General features: G+C 41.5%; 1 protein-coding gene across 1 annotated transcript; it reads right to left on the bottom strand.

Annotated features, from left to right (window-relative positions):
- Positions 1-2,650: 2,650 nt before the first annotated feature.
- On the bottom strand, positions 2,651-25,154 carry LOC127637244 (beta-1,4-N-acetylgalactosaminyltransferase 3-like; the record flags this gene model as incomplete). The annotated part of the gene is made up of 18 exons (XM_052118195.1): positions 24,957-25,154; positions 24,787-24,877; positions 24,598-24,698; positions 23,566-23,633; positions 23,373-23,448; positions 23,204-23,270; positions 17,027-17,170; positions 16,832-16,938; positions 15,465-15,565; positions 15,251-15,312; positions 14,069-14,246; positions 13,731-13,966; positions 12,298-12,451; positions 12,149-12,221; positions 11,853-12,006; positions 8,406-8,532; positions 7,576-7,658; positions 2,651-2,673 (listed from the first exon to the last, which is right to left on the bottom strand). Coding segments are annotated over exons 1-18 (2,043 nt in total), but the record flags the coding sequence as incomplete, so codon positions are not given.
- Positions 25,155-25,573: the final 419 nt, after the last annotated feature.

Raw genomic sequence — 25,573 nt, 5'->3', positions numbered from 1 at the left:
AGCTGGCACAAGCGAACTTGGCAAGAGACTAGACTAGAGTGAATGGAAAGCTATGTCGTGAGTCAATTTAAATGCAGTGATTTATTTTTGTGTGAGAGTGAGTGAACATTTACATTTATACCCCGCTCTGTAAGCCAGGACAGGAACGGCGGCGGCCATGCGCATGCGCGATTCATTTGCAGCCTGGACGCAGAGGGGTGTGTGTCTCCTCTCTGCTCTGACTGCTGCGCGAGGCTACTGAGAGACTGACCGCCTGTGAGTGCTTTTGGACGGGAGAGGGGCTCACTGCAGCACCCGCTGTTCACAGTAGGCCTAACTGCAGAGTGATTCGTGCTTTCGAGTCTCCAAACACCACAAAAGTCTCCAAAAACACCAGTAAAAGTCGCTGTATTTGTTGCTTTTGACCAAAAAAAAAAGCCGCCAGGAGGATGATTTGTTTGTGTTATAATCAGTGCTTGAAGTGGGGGGAAAAGGTGGCGGCACTCTCTTTGCATTGGCAAATCATGACATTTTTACACTGAAAAACAAAACTTGGAGATATTGCTGTTACAACAATGTATTGTTATTTATTTAGCATAGCGCATCTCACAGCAATACTCAATCGTGTTTTGAATGATTCAGTGTTGTGAACGAATCGGTTGAGTCAAAGATTCAATGACCCATTCACAAACATCTGTCTCATTCTTGATGAATCAGCAGTCTGAACGAATCGTTTGAATGAACGACTCAATGACTCGCTTAATAAAACCGCTTATGCTTATCACCTGCATTTGCGCTCACTATCGACAAACCAATCAAATTTGTTCAAAACTTTTTTTTTAAATCAGTCCAAACACATTTTAATTTGTATTCAGGAGTTATGTATATACAGAACTATAACTTTTTATGACGGTAGTTTAGTGATAAAAAAAATGTGGCCAAAAACATTTTTTTTCCAGTTTTTTTTCCCTTCCATCGTAGCCTACTCGCGCCGCCCCACCGGTTGAGAACCACTGCTGTATAGTACCACGCCTTTACAAAAAAGTTGATTGAGAAAGCGGTGGGAGGATGCTAAAGAGAGCGATTAGCTGGATTCAAAGCACCAGCAAGCAAGCAAGCAGGAGAATTATTAAAATATATAGCAAAAGATCCTTCACACTGTGTCTCCAATAAAGTATTTGTTCTTCAAAATCATCTGCCATTGGATGAAGTAATGCAGGGCCGGTCCAAGCCTTTATGGGACCCTAAGCCGAATTTGATTTGGGGGCCACTCGGTGCTGCCAATATGATTGAATATTGTCAATGTTTGATTATTCGCCCACTATAAATCTAACACACCCCTTATCAATTTTCTTAGTTGTAGCTGTGTTGCTTACAACATTCCAATTTTACCCTTCTATGGTTGTCCCTTGTTGTCCCTCTGTTACCAGTTTTGTGGACTTCCTAGAGAACAATTTGCAGCAGAAGCTATAGACTGCATCATTTCTTTTTGAATAAGTGAGCCAGTTCCACTTACATTTTTTCCCCATTAATTAATTTTCTGTAGGTGTAGTGTAGTGGAAGCTTTGGCCATCAGGTTTTTCAGGGAATGTGAAGTTTTCCTATATAGGCAGTGACCCTCTGCTTACCAGATCAGTCCTTTCTGAGTCAGACAGGATAGATGGACCCCACTCAGCTGGGTCAACTGGAGGAGCTGCTGATCCATGGTGTAGGCTGGAAGTTGCTAAGCGAGTGAATGTGACAACGATCCCAATGACCACAGAAGTAGAAGGACCTATAAAGAAATTACATTAATAATTATAATTAGAAATATTAATCTCAGGATATTCTACAGTAAACTGAGCAAATACAAAGGCTGCTGTGCTATTAACGTGCCACATCTGCTGAGGTTGAAACAGACACGGAAGGAACATTAGGATCAGTGGATGCAAGTGCTGGGAAGTGCTCCTCGCCTGCAGAGGATGGACCTGATGAAAGATGAAAATAATAATAATAAAAGCTAGCCAGCTATAAAAGCTAAGGTAATGCAACTATCAGTCAAAAACAAAGGCATAGTTTTAATATGGTTTAATAATGATCTGGAATTGTTGAAAAATCATCATCAGCTGTAGCACTGGCACTTGGGGCAGGTGGGGCACAACAAAATTTGGTTGTGCCCCACCTCCAAAATATTTCAACAGTGCTCCTAAGGAAGTTTCATAAGAGTACATATTTGACAGAACAGAATGTTATTTTCTCAACAAATTATTATACACCACAGCAAGACATCTGTACACCTAAAATAACAACTCTTAATCTGTAACTAGCTAACTGAGGCATAATGATATTGGGATATAATAGCAAAGACCCCAAAATGGTAGACTAATGTAAATAATGTTAAGTTGTTATCAGTACCAATTTTATGGAACAGAAGCTTATTTTATTACAAAAATATATACACAGGAAAGTTATTTTTACACAGAAGACAAAAACTTTAATCTAAAACTTGCTAAGTAATATGTTGTACTAATAATATATTAAGATGTCAAGGCTATTTACGGATGTTTAATCAAACTTTCCTAAAAAAGAAGATATGCTACATAGGCTATGTTAACTATCTAGCCAGCTAATGTTAGCTCGTAACATAGCCTAGCTACTTAACATACCTTTATCGTGCTGTTTTCGTCTTTTTCCTTTTCTCTGCACCAGAGGATATGTCCTTTTTTGTGACATTGCTGTTTTGCTGTCTGAATGTGCTTGCATCCTGCAGCCCATTAACATAATATTGCGTTTAATATTGCGTTTTTGTATAATTACCATTGTCCATTGACAGTATAATCACACAAAAAAACAAACAAAATCAAGCTGTCATTTCATGTGGTCTTGGGGGCTCTAAGCAACCGCTTAGTTCGCTTATGCCTTGGGCCGGCTCTGAAGTAATGTATTGACTTTGTGTTTAAAAGTAATGCATATTTTGAGTAAAATGAATTAATAATACTATACAGAATAAAAAGAGATACATATATTATTCTACATGAGTTATACAGTATATTTAGCATAACAAAATATTATATGCAGACGATACTTTTTTATTTAACAATAAGTGAAAAGTGTAATTTTCCATTCAAGATGATGCATAACCACAAGGCTGCAGATCAGGTACGGGTGAGAGGACTTTAGTGACGTACTGCAATGGGGCATAATACTAAGAGTTTGATAAGGAGGAAGGTAAGACATGGGAATCTTTGAATGGAACACTAGTTATAAAAACAACATGTATTGGCAATTATGAATGAATTAATTTACAAAAATGGATCCAAAGTGACTTACAAATCCATGACCTTTGCGTTGCTATGGCCATGCTCTACCAGTTGAGCTTCAGAAACCCTTAATTATCAACAATGTGATTTTGAAAAGTTTGTAAATTATCCTCTGTAACTATTCAGGGGGTGAAAAAAAGGGCCGGGGGGGTTGATGTTGCCCTTTTTCTCAGTTTGAGCCACTGCCCATCAAAATGTCTGTTCACGGCCCTGGTGCTAAAGATGACTAAATACATGTATGTTATTTTTGATTACTTTTGAAAGATTGTTTATGAGAAAAATAGTTTTCCCATGCTCTTTAAAAATTTATTGTTACAAGATATGTGCCTTTCATCAGACATGTATGGATATGTTATTAATAATGAAAATTCAAAATGTGGAATGATCTAGTAAAATGTTCATTTAAATTTAACCAAGCTTATTTAAGTTCCAAGTACATCTGATATTTATGTAAAAGTTTGATTGTACTCTCTCTCTCTTCAATTTTATTTCATGAAATTAAGTTAATTTGACATAATTTTATATAATTGAAATTTACTGCAAGAAATTGTGAAATAAAATGTATTTACAGTCAAAGAACAATATTACTAAACTAATCAGATACGGACAAATTACAGCAGAAATAAAACAAAATTATATCACTTAAAGAAAAACTCAAACACAACGACAGAGTAAAATGCAATGCTATCTAGAATATACCATGGCAGACTATCTGTACAGTCACAGATAAAAAAAAAACTGAGCCACAGTGGACACAACCTCACTATAGACACAAGAAAACATGGTATCCACATTGTAATCAAAACTAAATTGAGATAGCACTGCATTTTCAGAATGTGCAAAATATACAAACATCCGGGGAAAATTTTACCATGAAATTAAAAATATCCACTGCACATTTGAAATTTAATAATAGCAAACAATGAAAAACTGTCCTTATTGGAAGAACACAAGGACTGCTGTGTGATAGCAGCACAATACGAGTCTGTCTGCCACAGAATGGGGGACAGTGAACTGACCAGAGTCTGTGTCTCTATCACATTTTTTACTATGGCGCTTTAGTAATATTTTCTATTTCCTATATGTGTAACTTAATTTCCCCTTCTGTCACTCACTCTACATTGTGTCGATGTAGTGACTCTCTTAAGAGCCTCGGTTACCTCTTATCTTTGTGAAAAAGCCAATGAGAATTGGCGAACAGAATTTGCATGCCCCTCCCCCGGACATACGGGTATAAAATGAGGGAAGTGTGCGTCTGTTCATTTTTTCTTCAGAGCCGAGCGGTTGTGTTTCAGCGAGCTGAGTAAACCCACTGCTGTTCCACTCACCTCTGTAGAGCATACGCTGTTGAAAATATGGCGCATTTCAACAGCTTTTCTCTTCTTCTGCATGCCAGTACAGACCACGCCCCTGGGCGCTTCGACAGCCCTCTGAAATAGAGTATCATTCTCTAAAAGAGTACGCGCATTGATGTTGAACGTCTTTTTAAATACGTGTCTTTTTCTAGATGCCCTTCCTTCCTTGTGTCATTCCTGGATGTGGTCGCAGCTTCTAGTGTCTGGGCAGAGATCACACAGAGGCAGTGTTTGTGGACGGCTCATGTTTACATTTACGTTTATGCATTTGGAACACGCTTTTATCCAAATCGACTTACAGCTGAGATTGGAGACTCCACCCTCAAGTAGTCCAGCTGATTTGGGGTCGGTTAGGCAGAGCACAGGTAGATCTGTTTGCCTCCCAAGAATCCACCCACCGCCCGCTCTGTTACTCTCTGACAGAAGCCTCTCTCGGCACACACCCTGGCAAATTCCCCTGAGGAAGGACCTTCTTTCTCAGGGACAGGGCACCCACAGGCATCCACATCCAGACCTCTGGAACCTCCATGTCCGGCCCTTGGACTGGATGCTGAACATCTAAACGGTCTTCCACAAGCAGTCATAGACACAATCACTCAAGCCAGAGCTTCCTCTACCAGGCAGCTTTATGCCCTAAAGTGGTGCTTATTCGCAAATTGGTGTTCTTTCTGAGCTGTAGACCCACAGAGGTGTGCAGTAGGATCATTGCTTTCATTCCTGCAGGAGAGGCTGGAGGGGCAGCTGTCCCCCTCCACCTTAAAGGTTTATGTATCTGCCATAGCAGCTCACCATGATGCAGTGGACAGTAAGTCGTTAGGGAAGCACTACCTGATAATTTACTTACAGCCGCTAGAATCAGTTGAACTAAAGGCCCACCCCTTGAAGATGGCCCTCCTGATTGCACTCACTTCCGTCAAGAGCCTACAAGCCTTCTCTGTCAGCGACACTTGCGTGGAGTTCAGTCCGGCAGTCTCTCACGTCATCCTGAGACCCCAACCGGGCTACGTGCCCAAGGATCCTATTACCCCTTTGAGGGATCAGGTAGGCTGGGTCTGCCTCCTCCCGGGAGGAGGCAGAACCAGCCTTAGCATTGCTGTGTCCGGTGATTTCTTTGCGCACCTATTTGGATCGCACGCAGAGATTTAGGCACTCTGAGCAGCAACTTTGTCTGTTTTGGTGGACAGAGCTCCACTGGATCGTGGACACCATTGCGTTGGTTTACCAGACCCAAACCGTGCCCGCCTTCTTTCGGGTTCAAGCACACTCTACAAGGAGTGTGGCATCCTCGTGGCACTGGCCAATGGCACCTCTCTAGCGGACATCTGCAGAGCTTCGGGCTGGGCAACACCCAATACCTTTGTGAGATTTTACAGTCTCTTCCTGTGTTTTGACAGGTCCGAACACATAGAATTCGGTAATATGGTACAGCTGGCCGGGTGTATTGTTTGCGCATAGCACCTTTCCCCTCCCCTGAGGTGAAGACGTGCGCTCTACTCCCCCAGTCAAGTCCACAAGTCCTCCCTAGCCTTCTGGATCCGAACTCAGTGGTGTCTGGCTCCAGACTCACTGCAGGCGCCGACTTCTGGAACAGGTGCTCCACAGGTTCTGATAATTCCAAAAATGATATATTTTCTGTGGTACGGTCCCTCTGTTGGTGGACCTGCGTCTCACTCCCGGCTTGTAGAGCTCCTTGTATGACGTCTTTTGGGGCATTGGGGAAGGTTACGTGCAGTCTGATGCACTCACTATTTTTGCACGCAGCAGCTTACTTGCACCTGCATCAGCAGTTCACGTAACACGGTTCAGTATTGTGGCATTTTTAGATAGGGACCCCTAGTGTCACTACAGCAACACAACGTTGAGGGAGTGACAGAAGGGGAACGTCTCGGTTACTTTCGTAACCTCCGTACCCTGTTAGAGGGAACGAGATGAGGGAATGAGACAAGCACAACACTGTACTAGCCGCTGAAATGGCCGGGACCTTACTCTCGGCTCTTCAGCTCAAATCCTGTCTGAACAGATGCACGTTTCCCTCCTTGTCCGGGGGAGGGGCATTAAAATTCTGTTCGCCAATTCTCATTGGCCTTTTCTCAAAGATAGAGGTTACCGAGGCTCTCAAGAGAGACTCCAAGTGTCACTACATCGACACGTCTCATTCCTTCAATCAGGGAACGTAGGTTACGCCAGTAACCGAAATGTTTTTTTTTATTTAAAATGATCCTTTTTACCTTATTTGTCAAGTAGACATTGCATACAGTATATTTTTTTTCCTTTATTGTATGTGCACTGTTTTGCATGTACTTTGTTTTGTACTGTTTTATTTGTCTGCAGCTCAGCTGCAAATGCTTTGGCAATATGAATACACAAATATTTGTCATGCCAATAAAGCACCTTAAAACTGTTCACTGCTCCCTACTCACTGAGCATGGGACATCTGTTGAAGTTGACAAAATTAATTGTGCTCCAGATTGCCGGCAGCGAGCTCCTCATAGATATTGTGTGTCTATGTATGTGTATATATATATATATATATATATATATATATATATATATATATATATAGTTATAATTAATTACTATTAATCAAGGTTAATAAATGCTTTAAAAAACATTATTCATATTTAGTTCATGATACATAATAAAGTTAGTGAATAGCACATTTTTGTACACCTATTCATGCAAACACCATATTAGTGTAAAATATTTTGACCTAAAAACTGAAAAATAAATAAAATAAAATAAACTGTACAAACACAAAATAATTCTGAATCCCTGAACATGAATTTTACCATTAAAATCAAAATCTGGTTAAAAAAAAAACTTAAATGTCATTCAAAGGCCACTGATACATTAGTACAGGTTATAAATGATGGTAGTGTGCAAAATATTTGCCACTAATTACGGCGTGAAAACAAGCATCTGCTGTTAAGCCGGAATGTCGTCCCACATTCCATGTCTGGTGTGGAAATGGTGCAAAAAATTTCGAAGGTGGAGACGCTCCACCTCTAACCCGTTTCCTAAGACTCTATAGGATCAAAAATAAGATTACATTTTGAGATTATATTAACATAACCTGCTTATTCAAAATATTTAAAGGTAAAGTTCACCTTAAAATAAAAATTATGTCATTATACAATCAATCACCCTCTTGTCGAATAGTGTTTTTATTGTCTAGTTTTTGTGTAAATTAAATCATTTCATAATCTGGACATGGGCTAGACATGAACTTTGGAGTAGGTGAACTTAAATTTCAGTCAGGCAAGCGAATATGGAGTGGTGGTGGTGGTGTAGTGGGCTACAGCCATAACTGTTAATCAGAAGGTTGCCGGTTCGATCCCCACGGCCACCACCATTGTGTCCTTGAGCATGGCACTTAGCTCCGGGGAGATTGTTCCTATAATAAGTGCACTGTAAGTCGCTTTGGATAAAAGTGTCTGCCAAATGCATAAATGTAAATGTAATATCATATGGCTTCAGAAGAATTGGAATTTAGTGCATGGGTTGTGATGGACAACTAATGGTGATTTTATAGTGTTGTCGTTGTTGTCATTTTTGGAACTTGACTGTCATTGTATGGCAAGAGCTGCATAAAAATTCTTCAAAAAATTCTACTTTTGTGTTCCATGGACATGAGAAACAGAATACAGGTTTGAAATGACATAAACATGAGTAACTAATGACAGAATTTGTATTTCTTTTGTGAACTATTCCTTTAAGATATTCCAAAAACTAGAGAATTTGTATAAAATCAATAATGATGGCCTCTCGTTACCTGTCTAACAACTCCCAGTCTTCACCTCCCCATTTTTCTTTAAATTCTTTTGTGTTCATGCCACCAATACGAACCATGTCTGATTTGTAGATTCCCATCAGACCATAACCAGCAGTCTCCCAAAAACCTATGGAACAGAAGAAATATTTGGCCTCACTCAATCAATAAGAGAACACATCAACGTTAATATCAAGTATAACTTATTTTGTATTTCCAGATGGAAATAACAGTTCTTGTAAATAAGCAAAATAAACTTTAATGTTTTAGGTAAGCTTATGTTTTAAACTTTCATTCTGCATAAAATAAATGCCGAATCAGAATCACCTTAAAAGAAAAGTTCACCCAAAAATTGTATTCTCTCAACATTTACTCAGTCATGTCATCCCATATGTGCATGAATTTTTCTTCTTCTGCAGAACACAAATTAAGATTTTAGAAGAATATTTCAGCTCTGTAGGTCAACACAATGCAAGTGAATGGTGACCAAAACTTTGAACCTCCAAAAAGCACATGAAGACAGCATTCCAGTGGGTTAATCAATGTCTTCTGAAGAGATCCAATAATTATTTTGGTCGGAACAGACCAAAATATAACTATAAAATATTTTTACTGTACATCTTGCCATTGCAGTCTCTAAGCACAATCATGATTTCATGCTCGATTACACTTCCTAGAGCTTGACGCATGCACAGAGTGGTAGATGGCACTAGGAAGTATAATCAAGCTTGAAATCATTGCCAAGGAGACTGCAGATTCCAAGATTCATAGTTAAAAACGAGTTATATTTTGGTCTGTTCTCATCCAAAATTTACTGGATCGCTTAAGAAGACATTGGTTAAACCACTGGAGTCGTATGGAACACTTTTATGCTGCCTTTATGTGCTTTTTGGACCTTTAAATCACTTTCATTGTATGGACTTACAGACCTCAGATATTCACCTACAAATATTTGTTTGTGTTTAGCAGAAGAAAAAAGTTGTAGACATCTGGGATGGCATGAGTGTGAGAAAATGATGAGAAGATTTTTTGGGGGAACATTGCAGTTGTCATGACACTCAGCATGTGTCTTGTTTTCTATTAGCTGTGCATGAGAATCCACACAAAACAGAGGTTTTGTTCAGCTTTTGCAGTGTAAAGTAAATAATGCACAAATAACCGATTCACAATTAAGTATGCAAACAAATGTAAGAAAGAAGACAATTTGCAATTCTGTCAGCAAATATTAAAATGGTGAAATGGCTGTCAGGTGGATTTTTGGTGGTTGTCAGAGCTATGCTATGCTAATGTGGTCTGAGTGCTGAGGGTTTTTTATGGTGTTCTGTAGGGATAGGCTTCTACATACACTTCTACATACACTGATGAGACAAAACATTATGATCACCTGCCTAATATAATGTTGGTCCTATGTGTGCCACCAAAATAGTGCCGACCTGCTGAGGTATGGACTCTAAAAGACCCCTAAAGGTGTGCTGTAATATCTGGGACTCTAAAAGACCCCTGAAGGTGTGCTGTAATATCTGGCACCAAAAAATTAGCAGCAGATCCTTCAAATCCTGTAAGCTGCTGTAACCCGCACAAGAAGAGACAGTCACAATGTAAGTCAAACTGCGTTTTATTGCAGGCAGGCAAAAGTACAATCAAGGGGCAAATCCAGTGAAGAATGGTCAGGGTGAGCGTTAAATCGAAGCCGGGGAATCAAGATAGGGTAAAGGGGCAAATCCAGGAGAGAGTGGTCAACGAGAGCGTAGGGGGTCAAAGCCGGGGTAATCAGAATCAGCGAGACGGGACTAGAGGGAGCAAAAGACAGGGGAACAAGGGGAGCTCGAAAGCCGGGGAATCAAGAGGAAAATGACGAGACTAGTGGGAGCAAAAGACAGGGGAACAAGGGGAGCTGGCAAGCTACGAGGTGAACGAGAGGAGGTCAAAACTAGACGAGACTAGCGGGGGGCAAAGACACGGGAAACTAAATACAATAACCAACAACCGTGAGACGAAAGGGTAGTGATATATATAGGGGCGAGTGCAGGTGTAAACCATGACAGGTGATGAGACGAGTGCAGGTGAAACTAATGTGCAGGAGTGCAGATGACGCGAGTGCAGGTGGTCATAATGTTCTGGGGGATTGGAAACGCGTGAGAAACTCGAGGAAGGGAGATTGCCTACGAGCATGTGAGCGAGTAGGAGCAAAGTGGGCGTGCGAGCTCGAGGGGGCGGAACGAGCATGGAAGCTCGAGGGGGCGGAGCGAGGGAGCGGGGTTCGTGACAGCTGCGAGGTGGAGCCGTCGTGGATCAGACCTGTTGGTCCAGCACATCCCACAGACGCTCAACGGATTATCCTACTGAAAGAGGCCATTGCCATCAGGGAATACCACTGCCATGGTATTTCACCCAAATTTGGAATGCCCAATGCGCTTTAAATCCTCGTTGTGGTGCTGTAGTGACTCACCTCAATTCGGGTGGTGGAGGATGAATCTCAGTTGCCTCTGCGTTTGAGACCGTCAATCCGTGCATCTTATCATGTGGTTTGCTGAGCACGTTACTGCAGAGACATAGTACATGTGGAGGCTTCACGCTATTCTCTGTGGCATCCACGCACAACTCACCACATGCCCCACCGAGAGCAAGAACCACATTATAGGGACCACGAGGCGGTTACCCCATGTGACTCTACCCTCCCTAAAAACCGGGCCAATTTGGTTGCTTAGGAGACCTGGCTGGTGTCACTCAGCAAGCCCTGGATTTGAACTCGTGACTCCAGAGGTGGTAGTCAGCAACTTTACTCGCTGAACTACCCAGGCCCCCCTCCCATATACATCATTAACATTTTCTGTGATTGTGCCACATTAGACCTTCTGTTGGTTCGGACCAGACAGCCTTTGTTTCCCTCACGCATCGATGAGCCCTGGGCACCCAATACCCTGTTGCCGGTTTGTGGTTTGTCCCTCCTCGGACCACTGTTGGTAGGTACTTAGCACTGCTGACCGGGAGCTCCCCACAAGCCTTGCCATTTCAGAGATGCTCTGACCCAGTCATCTGGCCATAACAATTTGCCCCTTGTCAAAGTCACTCATTACTCCTGCTCATTTCTCCTGCATTCAACATGTTACCTTTGAGAACTGATTGTTCGCTTACCATCTAATCTACACAGACCTTGACATGTGGTATTGTTATGAGATGATCAACACTATTCACTTCACCTGTGAGTGGTCATAATGTTTTGGCTCAACAGTTCATATCAGCTAGGCTGATAAATTTGTCCATTTTTATATTATTGCATTGTAAATATTTTTGTGAATTTTGATCAAATTTAGTTTAGCATTAAAATATAAAAATAAAACATGAATTAAGATAAAATCCCTAAGCAATATAATCATGTATAATCATTGACAATAAGAAATATTAACAGCCTTGCAAGGACTGTAATTAGAACAAATTTGAGACCAGTACCAGTTGGGTCTCTTGGAGATGCTCCGCAATCCAGTCTCATCACAACTGGAGCATAGACCATCTTTCCCTCGATAGTGTGTTTACGTATGTAGTTTATTATATTCACAGGATAGTAGAGGTGCAGGTCGCACAGGAACAAAATACTGTGCTCATCCTAAGGAGGAAAGACCCAAATTAAAATATAGCATTCATCTACATTTCATCCATTCTTCATCTATGGTTTCCTTCATCTAAAATAGTAGCATTGAAGGAATATGAGCTATAATTATTGAACCTACCTACTTGAGTTTACCTACTTCAACAAGGTCTATTCCAGCTTGAAGGCCCCCCGATCTCTGAAAATTACCTTCCATCTTCCGATACTGGTAACTGTAAATATATGCAGACAACTTTAGCATTCACATAACAAACTTGTGTCAAAAACATTAAAAACAAAGTACATTACCTTGGTAATTTTGCTTTTTTAAGTCTTTCATTTATATCAACATCAGAACTGCTGTAGTCTATAATGATAACATTAAAGTGTTTGTCCCCAGTTACTCTGTAAATTTTCTCCATTTCCCTGATAAACTGTATAATCCATCTGGCCTGATTTTTCACTGTTGAGAGATTAGAGGAATAGTAAACACGTTCAATGCTTGCATTCACAATTTGCCTTTTGCACACACCGTGTCCTGATGAAAAGACCAGCTTAAACCAGCCTAAGGTGTTTTGCTGGTCTTAGCTGACCACCAGGCTGGTTTTTACCAGTCAGACTGGTGTGGTTTGATGATTTTAAAGGGGTTTTGGTCAGTCTGGGAGACCAGCTAAACCCCAACGTGGCCAAGATGGAAGACCATGTAAACCAATCAAATACTTGCGTATCCCGTACAATGATGTAACTCACTGCGTATCCACCATAATATGATGCATCATTGTAGAAATTAACTAGCTAGTCATGACTGTTTCCCAAAACAGTAGAAACTATGTTGCACATCCATTGTTGCAACCACGTTTGCTTAGATGTTATTGACGTTACTCAGGGGGTGGAGGAATACCTTCCGCAAATATTTAATTATAATAGCTAATTTTCACATACACCAGAAAGCAATTTAATGCAAGAAAGCTGCTGAAGACACGAAAACGACATGCACTTTGTAATGCAACAGATGTATTGTGCTGCAATAGATGGGTTTCCCTCTATATTACACTTTTGTGTTCCCCTGACACACTTGAGCATATGCACATGCACGCTCTTCAAAAACATATTAACGGCACTTACTGTATGCGTTAACAATTACATAAAAGATGTGTTCTCCGACAGAAACTGTGTGATAAAGTACTTTCTCTTAATAGCCTTTAATCCCTTAAAAGGCTGCATTCACATTTACGTGATGTTTCAGGATGCCACTTTCTGCAAACCCCAGTATAAATAGTTTTATTAAATGAATGTAAACATGGTGAAAGTCTTGACAGAATGAACAATGTATATGGAGTGAACTATGTTGGTAACGATAGAATTGCCACCATATTTGTCTAGCGATGCTTTGAGGAAACACACCCCAGGCTGGAAGACCATCTGAACACCAGCTTGGCTAGGCTGGGAGACTGGCTAAACCAGCTGAACATCAGCTTGGCCAGGATGGAAGACCAGTTAAACCAGCTGAACACCAGCTTGGCCAGGATAGAAGACCAGGTGAACCAGCAGAACACCATCTTGACCAGGCTGGGAGACCAGCTAAACCAGGTTAACTAAATAAGACCAGCAAACCACCTTGGGCTGGTTTATTCTGGTCTTTTCAGCAGGATGAACAATATTGAATGACACAAAACAGTACTTTTACATTTAGTTTAAATATTCAAGAATGATATTCACATTGTGAATCTGTGTGTAATCACCTGCCACAATTACATGAACAGTAGCAGATGGGTTCCAGCTGAATTCATTTGGACTGCAGATAAATGGGTCTGTTTGTGCGTTTTGGTCCATTTTCATCTGCGGTGCATAAACGTAACGTGAAACAAGGACTTTCTGACCCTGAGGGCCCACAAGTTCCAGTTCCACCAGATACCGGCTGCCCACAGCATTGTCCTCACGCCTCACTATATTCAACACTCGCAGCAGAGAGAAACCACTGTAGAGATGCAAAGCCATATGTGTCAGTTATCTGCCTCTTAATGGACAAGCAATTTAAAAAAGTGACAAACATAAATATTAACATATTCAAACAGCTTACCGTGTGGGCTCTTTTGAATGTAATGCTTTCAAAAAGGCCGTAACAATAGGTAAGACATCATTTCGGGTCATCACAATGTTTCCTGCTTTTTTGCATGCATTAATTGCTGCAGCATTTTGCTTTGAAGCAACATCAAAGGGTTTTACGTCAAAGACACGCTGCCATGAAGAAGCAACACCTAGTTTGGGTTTTGTATTTAGTAAGTGTGGTATATGCACAATATTCAGTATATAGTTGTGGTCTACACTCTTAAACATAAGTTTTTCAAGAATTCTTTGAAGCACCCCTACTCTGTCAAAACTAAAAGATACTCGAGGCACCATTTGGGGTTCCTCAATTCCACACAGCTGGAACTCTCTGGAGATCCTCTAGACACCCTTTCAGTTCTCTGAGAAACTCACTTTTAGTTCCTGCATGAACCCTAAACTCTAAGGATTACCAATTGTTTCTTCAATATTCCCATCATAAGGGAAAAAGCTTTGATGCTTTTTAAATTTATATGAAGATACTTGAGTAAATAAGGAGGTTCACCAAAGAATTAGCTTGAGGATACTGCCAGTTATTTTGTAGTATTGGGTTCTTGAGTGGACTATATGGTTATTTGGAGATTCACACAGTTTTTGATGTTAAATTATAGGTTCTTCAGATCAGTGTAATGGTCATCCCAGGCCTCCTGTGTTCCTTGGAAGACCAGTACATGGATGGTATTTTTAAGAATTTAGAAGTCAACGGGTCAACAGCATTCAGAACACATTTTACTTTGGTACTGTGACATATTTGCAAGTGAAACAGGTTATTCAACTAAACAAAAATGTTGGACGGGGCTTTATTTGATCCATTGGGAATAGATTCAATTGAGAAAAGTCTGTGTTCTATACCAAAATAGAGCAAGAGCTGAATTTGTGTTTGCAGTGTTTTCTGGAAATCAACTACCCTTCTGAAACACAGCTGGCACCCACTTTTGAGTTTATTTATTTTTTGGCTGACTGCCAAATTTACCCTTGAGAGCAATTCGATGTTTTCCAAAGTAATGCTGCTTTTTCAAATTCTTAGTAATATACTTTGTTACATTTTAAAAGGATATCACATGGTATCATGGGATCAAAACTATTTTTGCAGCCTTTATTTTAAGAGTGTAGCATGTACAGCATAATAAGGAAACTTCTATAATAAGAGTTTTACCTGCAATGTTTTTTTGTAAGTCAGGTTCCTTAACCTCGAAGAGATAAGGTTCAAACCCTTGACTTGAACAGTGAAGATAAAACCATACATGTACAAGTTACATACAGTTAGTTATAAGCAGGAAATATAATAATCAACTTATGTCAATTTTACAGAACTCAAGAAAAGAGGAACATTGTGTACATTAAGTCAAAGCATTTACAAGCTTCATTACCTTTCCTGAAATGATGGTTCCTGTTTGTAGAAGCACATATGTTCAGTGAGATCATGAGTTTGCCTTGTGTAGTCATTTGGGTAGACTGAAGAAAAGTAGATCTGCAAGAACAGGAAACAGGGATTTTTGTTAGCCTCTGCGTTTTCCTGTAGGTCATTGGTTTATAACTGCCATGTTCCTTTTTTGGTATGTGGATGTTAATGTACATTTTCTATTGATCATTTCAGCGGTAATTCGTCAAATGATGGAGAAGAGCTTTACAACCTGGCATACTATGATCTGTGGTGTAGTCAAGTGCACTTTTGCATGTTTTGACTACATTCAAATGGCTAGAAAACATTGCAGATCAGGGCTACGGCGTGATGGTATATGACTCCCACAGTGTCAGCTTCTGGCACATTGAATTTACGTTTTTGAAAAGGGAACGTCTTGGTTACTACTGCAACCATGGTTCCCTGAAAGGAGGGAACGAGATGCTGCGAAGCTGTGCCCTAGCTACTGATTTTTTGCTGTCATGGTAAGAAAGATAAGTTCTCTTTCACTTTAGTCAGAATATTCTGATGATGTGAAGCCGGCTTCCACTTTTATGTTAACAATGATGCCAACATAGGCAGAGGGCTAAGCTTCCCCAACCAATCAAATTGGGGTGATAGTATAGGGTTTTAAGTCACGCGCCCCCTGACGGGGGCTCCCACAGTGCCAGCCTCTGTCGCAACATCTCTTTCCCTCTTTTTAGGGAACCAAGGTTCTACAGAGACATTTATTTTGCATTGATGTATTTTTTTTATAATTTTTAGAAGTTATCAGTATATTGGTGAGGACGTAAACACTCATTGTGTATTTTGTTGCAATGGCTCATTCAATAGACTTCCGTTGTATGTACATTTTTGTAAATGTAATTTGTTTTTATATTTACAAACTAAGGGACAAGTCCAAAAAAATTATAATAATTCTATGGTAATTGACAGCATGTCACAGATGCTGTCCAAAGAGCTCAAACAATTTTATACAGATATTTCCTTAAACAGGTGCCATTGTGATATTTGGTGGAAGATTCTGGTCATTATCCTATTGGGTGAAAATTTGTACCAGCAGACAAAGTCTTTTTACGTGTATGTCTACTCTGTACAAGCCAGATTCGTAAAGTGGATCTTTTCATAAAGTATACTCTTGTTCAGATACCATATTTTTCGAGAACCTAGTCTCAAATGTATTTGCAATATTCCTTGGTCTTTATGGTGATGATCTTTATAGCACATTGATTTGAGTACAATGAACAGTAATTGTAAAACGACCTGTTAAGGTACAAAGGAAATGTTAAGGTTAGAGTGTAGAATATACATGCAATGTTCAAAAAGGCAACTCACTAAATTGACACCTTCGTATCGTCCGATATTTGTTTCGAGTAGGTAACTTGGTTTGTAATGGCATTCGACAAACAAGTCTTTCAAGTAGGATTCATCCATCATTGTGACTGGTTAAACAGAAAGCAAAGGAAAAATTAAGTGTGCTTGGGGAATCCAATTGTATTCTTTAATTTTTCAAATGGAGATAACACTCACTTTTATAGATTTGGTCTCTTGGGTCTAATTTGACCATGTCTCCTGTAGGTTTGGTCGACTTAGCAAATGGCTCAAGGAATCTATCATAGCTCGCTTCTGTTTGAGGTATGTGATCAATGTCTCCCATTTGTAGAGAGGATTCATCTGAACAAGTGAATAAGTATACAGAGTATCAGCAAGTCTTGATAGGAAAATCACACATATGGGATCACAGATGGACATCTTGTGAAACTTTGAAATCCAAAACATAGCAAGAAACAAGTCCATTAATTATTTTGCATTCATGATGTGTTGGAATCACCATAATTAGGTGTTCCCTGTACAAAAAGCTTCACTACGATGCTGCGCTGCTAAGCGCTACGGGGAACAACTCTAGCTGTGAACCGAGCTGAAATAGTGTGTGTAACACGTCAATGAACATTGACCGGAATTTATAGCCTCGGCTGATGTAATCATTAGATGCACCTGTGGCCAGGCTATAAATGGATATGTCACCAGGTGTCGTCAGAAACTCTTCAGAGCGATTCTGTTTCTGTGTGTTTCACAAACCCTGTCAAAACTTTCTTTCCTCTGTTAGGAGTTAGAATCAGTTAGGCAGTGTGCAGTGAATGTTGTTCTCTTTTCTCTTCTGTTTAGAAAATATTATATATATATATATATATATATATATATATATATATATATATATATATATATATATATATTTCTAAAAAAAGAAAGAAAAAAGAGAGAATGACTGAAAGTCATAAGCGGTGCGTGTTCCCTCTTCTTGCTCTATAGCTGAAGAGGACACACATCAGTTTTTGCTCTGTTTGTTTGGGGGTAAGAGCACGCTGCTCTCGCGTTGCAGCAGGGCGGGTCGCGAGCACTGCGATTTGCTTTAACAGGCAGAGTGCTTCGTGCTCGCCTACGCTTGCTTCGGAGTCAGCACTCACGAAAAATAAAAAATAAAGATCGTTCAGTGGGGCTCTTGCATGGATTTGGCTGAGGAGCAAGAGACGGGTTGATCCCTTTCTCGCTCTCTCCCCAAACCCAGCTGGTCCTTCACATGATCTCGAAGCGCGTTCCGACGCTTCTTCGGATCATGAGGAGGATCGCAATTCTCTTCCCGCCTCCGAGCTTTCCGTCCTCGATAAAAAAATCTACGGAGGAATTCCTTGATGTTGTTACTCAAGCGGTTGCCAGATTGGACTGGCCACGTGAAAAAGAGACACCAAACCCTCCAAATTAGGGGATAGATTTTATCTTCCAGTCTAAGAAAGGGAACGCCTCATGAGTCCCTTCCCTTCTTTGATAACCTCCATGAAGAGCTTTTTCGCTCATGGAGGAACACCTAAAAAAAATATATATATATATATATATATATATTTTCTTCCCGTGTTCACATACCCTCGACATCATTATATTCGACCATCGTGGGTGCTGAGGCACGTGGGTATTCAGTGATGCCACCGGTCGAAGAGACGCTTGCGGGCTATCTCTCGCCGGGCTCGGAATCGTCACTTAAGAAGCCCTCTCTCCCCTCAAAGCCTTGTAGGACAACCTCCACTTTAGTGGGAAGGGCTTATCAAGCAGCAGGTCAGGCTGGTGCTGCTCTGCACACTATGCTGTTTTACAGGCGTACCAGAATGACCTCCCGGATGACCTGAGTGTGGGTTCAGCGCTTGACGAGCAAGCCTCAGACCCGCCTCAGTCCTGTCTGAACGGAGACTCAAAAGCAAAGCATGGCGAGTCGTGCTCCTCCTCCCAGGGATTGGGGACAGTCTCGCCTCCCTCGCCAGCCCCCGAAGCAAGACCTCAGGGCTATAATTTCTAGTAAGAGAAAACCCTGACGGTCTTGCGCCTAGATTAGGGGGTAGCTCCCCTCGGGACGGGACGCGTGCTTCACCCCTCCCGGTACCCCCTCGAAGCCCCTCCATTCCCGCCACCTCTTGGTGTTTCTGGTTGCAGAGGCTTCCATCAAAATTGGGTGTTTTCGCTGTTCCTGCATTTTATTCAGGACGCGAAACACTCAACAACCCCTCAACAGGAAGTGTTCAAATATAATACCCATCTCAGAGATCCTGGCAGTGTGGAAACTTCTGCCAGATATATTCTTTTCTGTGGGTCTTATAAGGGCATCAGGATTTAATTCACCCGCCTCTTTTCCGTGTTTCCACGGCGTGTTCTCACTACCGTAAACCGGATTTCTTTTTTATGTAAAAAAACCCCTCAATCTCCTGGTTAAAGGGGCCATGATATGTGTTCCCCTTCCAGAGAGAGAGTTAGGTTATTACACTAAATACTTCCCGTTTCCCATGGAGGGTGAGGGGTGGCGTCTGGCTTAGGTCTTAAAGCTTGAACTGCCCATGTGTGTTCAAGTCCAAGATGATGCCTGTCAAGACGGTCATGTCTCAAGCCCTACAACTCGTTTGGCTGGTCACCATCGATATTATAACGCACTTCTGTACTTCATTTAGAAGTTCTGCCACAACATGGAAAGTTCCAGAGGTTCGCTTCCGGGGGCGAAGTCTTCCAGGATCAGGTTCTTTCACTCGGCCTAGCCCTTTTTACCCGCACATTCACAATGCATGATGTAGCGCTGGCTCCTTGTGACTCTGGGGCATCTGCATTCTGAATTATGTAGACGACTGGCTGATCCTAGCGCAGTTCCAGGAACTGGCAGTTCAGCACAGGGACATCGTCTTAGCTCATCTGTTTCTCTGGGGTTGAGGCTCAACACCAAGAAAAGCGTCCTCTCTCCCACTCAGAACACTGTCTATCGGGGCATCGTATGGAGTTCAATCACAATGCGGGCACAACTGTCTCCCGCTAGGATTGAGTCCATTCAGATCACCCTGAGCAAAGTCAGGCTAGGTCAAGGTTGCACTGCTATCAGTATCAACGATTTCAAGGTCTCAGGGCGACCGCGTCCACGGTGATCCCTCTGGACCTTCTGCTCATGAGACCGTTGTGGCCAAAAGCCAGGGGATTTCTTCCAAGGGCCAAAACCCCTAGGCTAAATACGTTCCCTTCCTATGTGGTTCAGACCCCGGTTTTCTGCCTTGGGTCCCACTCTAGGTGCGTCTTGTTGTCGCCGTCTGCTAACGACAGATGCCTCCCTGACAGGCAGGGTAGCGGCCTTAAGTGGTCGTCCAGCTTAAGGGGATAGGAGGGTCGTCAGCTCGGTTGTCACAGTCACTGTCTCGGGTTGATGGCTGTATTTCTGGCCCTGAAATACCTCATCCTGAGGCTGCCATGTCTTGGCGCGGGTGGACAATACAGCGGTAGCCTCTTATATAAATCATCAAGGAGACTCACTTTCCTGTCAGCTGTATTTCTAACACGTCGGATTCTCCTTAGGGCCCAGGGCAAGCTCCTGTCACTCAGGTCAGTTATATCCCTGGATGCCCGTATATGGGAGCAGATTTACTGTCCAGACAGAAAATACCAACGGGGGAGTTAAGAACTCCACCCTAAGGTAGTAGTTGGCCAGAGTTCGCCAGCAAGGGTTTTTGCCTCTTACTAATAGCACCACGCTGGCCGAACAGGGCTTGGTTCTCGGAGCGAATTTCTTACCTCGACGGCTCGCCTTGGGCGATTCCGAAGAGGAAGGATCTTCTATCTCAGGCACAGGGCAATATTTCATCCCTGCCCCGAATTGTGGAATCTTTCATGTTTGGCTCCTAAGGGTACCAACTGAGGGACACAGGGCTCTCTCCTGAGGTTATCGAGACCTTTTTAAATGCCGGGCTTTTTCCACTTGGAACAAGTTTGGGGGAGATCTTAGGGCAGAAGAGGACCTCTTCACCTCTATGAATAGCGCAATGTCTCCTCTACTTCTCCCTGAAATCACCCAGCCCCCTTGGGTCTGGACGTTAAGACACATACATTACCCAGAATGCGTCTGTATGCGTTTCTTTCCCCGGTTTCTCTGCTCCCGGGTGTCTTGGCAATGTTCACCAGCAAGGGTCTTGCCTCCTATTAATGGCGCTGCGCTGGCCGAACAGGATATGTTTCTCGGAGTTAATTCCTCTCCTCGACGTCTCGCCTTGGGCGATTCTGAACAGGGAGGACCTTCTCATCCTTGGCCCGAATTGTGAAACCTTTCATGTCTGACCCCTAAGGGTACCAAATGAGGTTCACAGGGTTTTCTCTTGAGGTTATCGAGACCATTTCAAGTGCTAGGGCTCCCTCCACTTGGAACTGATCTGGGTAGATTTTTCAGGGCAGAAGAGGACCTCTTCGCCTCTGTTGATAGCGCAATGTCTTCTCTACTTCTCCCCGAGTCGCCCAGTCCCCCCCCCCCCCTCGGGAGGGGCTGAACGTAGTAACACAAATGCGCCTGCATGCGTTTCCTTCTACTAAAGTTCTTATTACAGAACCAGCTAACTGCCAGTTTGCTTCAGTTCTGGATTTTCTGTAGAAAGAACTGTCAGCGGGCACTTGCCTCGCCACTGCGGTTTGCCACGGCTTGGTGGGCGGGGTGCCCTCAAAGAGGCATCCTCATTATTGCCTGGGCCTACGAGGTGCGCGGTCAAGCTTCGCCAGTAGGTTTCAGGGCGCACTCTACCAGAGGGCTCTCCTCCTCTAAAACCTTGGCTAGAGGTCTCCCTCTGCAGCAAGTTTGTGATGCGGCAGGTTGTCCTTTCCGCACACATTCATTGGACTTTTTTAGTTTGGATGTTCTGCACTCCGGGCTCTTATGCCCTTGAGTCGACATCTCAGCCCATGCCTAAACAAGTTTGTGATGCGGCAGGCTGGTCCTCTCCACACACATTCATCAAAATTGAATGGTTTAGATGTTTATGCTACTCCGGGCTCTTATGCCCTTGAGTCGACATCTCAAGCTCATGTCTGAGACCTCTCGCGTTTTTGTGAGTACACTGCACAACTGTAGGGGTCCGGACAGCCCCAAGTGCAGCGGCGTGGGTATTGCGTTCTCCGTAGCGCTTAGCAGTGCAGCATCGTAGTGAAGCTTTTTGTAAAGGGAACGTCTCGGGTTACATGTGTAACCCTTGTTCCCTGAAAAAAGCGGTACGAGATGCTACGCTGCTTTGCCGCACTGGGACGTCCCAGGACTGCTCTTCAAAAAGAAGTATCTGACGACACCTGGTAACGTATCCATTTATAGCCTGGCCGCAGGTGCATCTAATGATTACATCAGCTGAGGCTATAAATTCCGGTCAATGTTCATTGACGTGTTACACACACTATTTCAGCTCGGTTCACAGCTAGAGTTGTTCCCCGTAGCGCTTAGCAGCGCAGCATCTCGTTCCGCTTTTTTCAAGGAACAAGGGTTACACATGTAACCCGAGATGATTCCTACTTTCTATTTACATCTTTGTAGAACTCATAATTTAAGTTGTAAACCCAGAATTCTTTTAAAGCTCAGACTTGACAGTTGTGAATCACATAAAAAAAAGAATAAAAATGGCAGTGACCTCAACAAGTTGAGTTTCAAGTTTAAGGTCTATTTTTATTCATAAGAAATCGATCTGTCTGCCCGTCTGTTTGTCTGTGTGTTTATACATCCTAATAATACAGCAACCACAGAGAGCACCCTAACAGTCAACAAGCTATGTCCTAGCAACTATCAGAACTGTCTAGCAACACCTTAGTAATGCTCTAGAAACTAGCCAGAAAACCCATGTAACTGCCAAGAAACCGGCCTGAAAACTTTAGCAATGGCTTAGAAACCACCCACAATAACATAACAACTTCCTAGAAACCTGCCAGAACACCTTGTCAATGGCCTAGCAACGCCCTAGCAACCAACCAAAACACACTAACAATTGCCTAGCAACGACTCATAAAACCTTAGCAACAACCTAAGTCTTCATCTAAGTCTTAGTATTTAAACTAGATAGTGTAACACTTACATTACCATAAAATGTCAAATCTCTCTTCAAATTGTTCTTTACTTTCAGGCAAGCTAACATTAAAAGTTTTTTTATACAAATGTTCTTTTTCTAGTTTACTACGTTCTTACTTATCTTTTGTGCCCCCAATCACCCCCCACCCCCCACCCCCCGTAACAGCCCAATGCATTGTACATGTTTAAGGAATAGAAATGTCACAGAGTGCACAGGACATGTAGTTGTAACTTGTAACACAGCTAGTTTGGTCTACTCTTCTACACCTCTTTTTGGGCTCATGATCACCCTATTATGCCATTTTACTTATTTTCAAACATACCTTCATATACTGATAAAAACTCAGAGCTTATCACTGCAAAACTGCTGTTGTAGCGGTTTAAACACCACTGAAAAGAAAAAAACAAACATGCTCTGATAAACAAAATACTGTAAAATATATTAAATTCATTGTGCAAGCAAAAAATTATCTTTGAAACAGAAACACATACAGCTATTTCCAGATGATCCATTCCTTTGTTTTGTTTCAGAATGGCTTCAAAAAAATACTTCATGTCTTTCACTAGTCTAAGGAAAAGAGACAAGAGTCTAATTTATAGGATCTGTTGAGTTTGACAATCTATAAAGCATGCTGTATGTGAATACATTTTGAAAAGACAGACTCCACAAACAAAATTTCCTTACAAGATGGGTTTGGATATCTGGGATGCAAATTTCCAATACTCGCCTGGTGCAGTCCATTCATCTCCAGTCTGATATAAAAGAGAGGGTTTCCATAATTTCCCTTGACAGTAATAGCAGTTTATTCATCTTAACATATCTGCTTTATAATAATTTACTATCATCTTCCAATATGATTTTTTGGTTAGTTTGTTTATTTGTTTTAAGGTTAAAAATATCATAATGTATCTAATATAGAAATAAGTCACATTTATTGATTACAGATCTATGCACGTGTATGCATTTGCATGTAAAGTAGTAAAGTAAGTTTTAAAGTCGGCTGAGATAATACCATAATTTCAGCCTTATTAAATAGTAAATAATTAGTTCCCTTTAGGAACTTTTTTAAACCTCAAATTAATCACAAAAAATTCCATATCAACATTTGCAGAGAAAGGCTCACCAATGAAGTTTATTTAATATAAGTAATACATAATAATTAAAATAATTATATACATATATATATATACACACATATATTATGAATGTTATTTGATTATTGTCAATCTGTTCTGTACAAACAGTACGTGTTCTTGTGTTCCGTCTGCGCTATTTAAAATTTTTGATATAAATTCTACTTTCTTAGGATTCTGTTTCAAGTTAAATGTTGTTTTAAACTTTGAAAGTGTCTCTAGATCTCTGCATTCTGTTGTGCCTCATCCAGCTGTCAAAAACGAGTCCTGTGTGACCAGCTCTCATTCTGTGGCGTTGCTGCTTGCGAGGTTTGTTGAGGCGTGCGGACTGCCCCTGCTGACAGGACTCATGAAAACATGAAGCTACATGTACTTCAAGCTTGAATTTCTCTAAGGGTTGGAAAATATGTACTTTTCTTAGGAATTTAAATATGGGTAAGGCGGCATGATTTAAAGCGTTATTTATTTTTTATGTATAATTAATGCATTAAATTTACAGCCCTACTAATGACATTTACTTAATTATCATTTCAGTCTTGCCCACTAGAACCTAATTTTAATTCACATTCACTCCAGACATTACCTCACCAACATAAACGAGCCGTTGAAGGTTTTGAGGACTTTCGTCTAAACTGAGCCAAAACTCAGAATTGTCATCGGAGGCAATGGCAAAAATATATTCATCTGTGAATGGTACAATTCCACTGTTGTTAATTGCCACTTTTGGACAGTTTAAAAAAATATAATAAATACATTTTCAAGCAGGACCTACCAGTCACTGCAGGGTGAAGATAGCCAAAGATTCTAAGACCATAATCTTTCGATTTTGGAGACACTGCAAGCCTGCTCACTGTAGTACGCAACTGTAAATAAATCAGAAGATAGCATATGACTCACTGAGGCCACCATTGTTAAGAAATAGTATAAACGTATAGAACTAACATTGGGAAACAGCGGATAGAGAATGTTATTCCTAAACTGATCAATGGATCCACCGCAGTAGTCTTCAAAAATGTGCATGTTTGCTTGGCCCTGAAAAGGAGATAAAACCCTCCATAATACAGCAATCAACCTGTTGTCTTCAGTAAGTACTGATATCATGAAATTAATACAGATTCTGTAGTTGTCTGAGAAATACATTCTGAATTGTCATCTCACATTCTGAGAAGGTAAAACTTTAAAATGATTTATTGCCACCTAAATCAAAGCTTTAGATGCTCGGAGCAGCTCTTTGTCTGTTTTGGAGGACAGCAAAATGAGAAAGCTGTCTACAAACAGAGGCTGGCCCATTGGATTGTGGATGCCATTTCTTTGGCTTACCAATGACAAGACCTGCCATGCCCATTGGGAGTTGCCCATTCTCCTGGGCACTGGTGAGGGGCACATCTCTAACAGACATATGCAGAGCAGCAGTTTGGGCTACACCGAATACCTTTGCAAGGTTCTACAACCTCTGCATAGAACCAGTTTTGACCCGAGTGTTATGGGGTAACAACAGGTAGACCGGGCAGCCAATTTGGTGTATCGCTTGCATCAGGGGCTTTCCCCTTTTGAAGTGA

The sequence above is a fragment of the Xyrauchen texanus genome, chromosome 45 (assembly GCF_025860055.1).
Source record: "Xyrauchen texanus isolate HMW12.3.18 chromosome 45, RBS_HiC_50CHRs, whole genome shotgun sequence".
Classification (NCBI taxonomy): domain Eukaryota; kingdom Metazoa; phylum Chordata; class Actinopteri; order Cypriniformes; family Catostomidae; genus Xyrauchen; species Xyrauchen texanus.
This window is presented reverse-complemented; position numbering and strand designations above follow the sequence as displayed.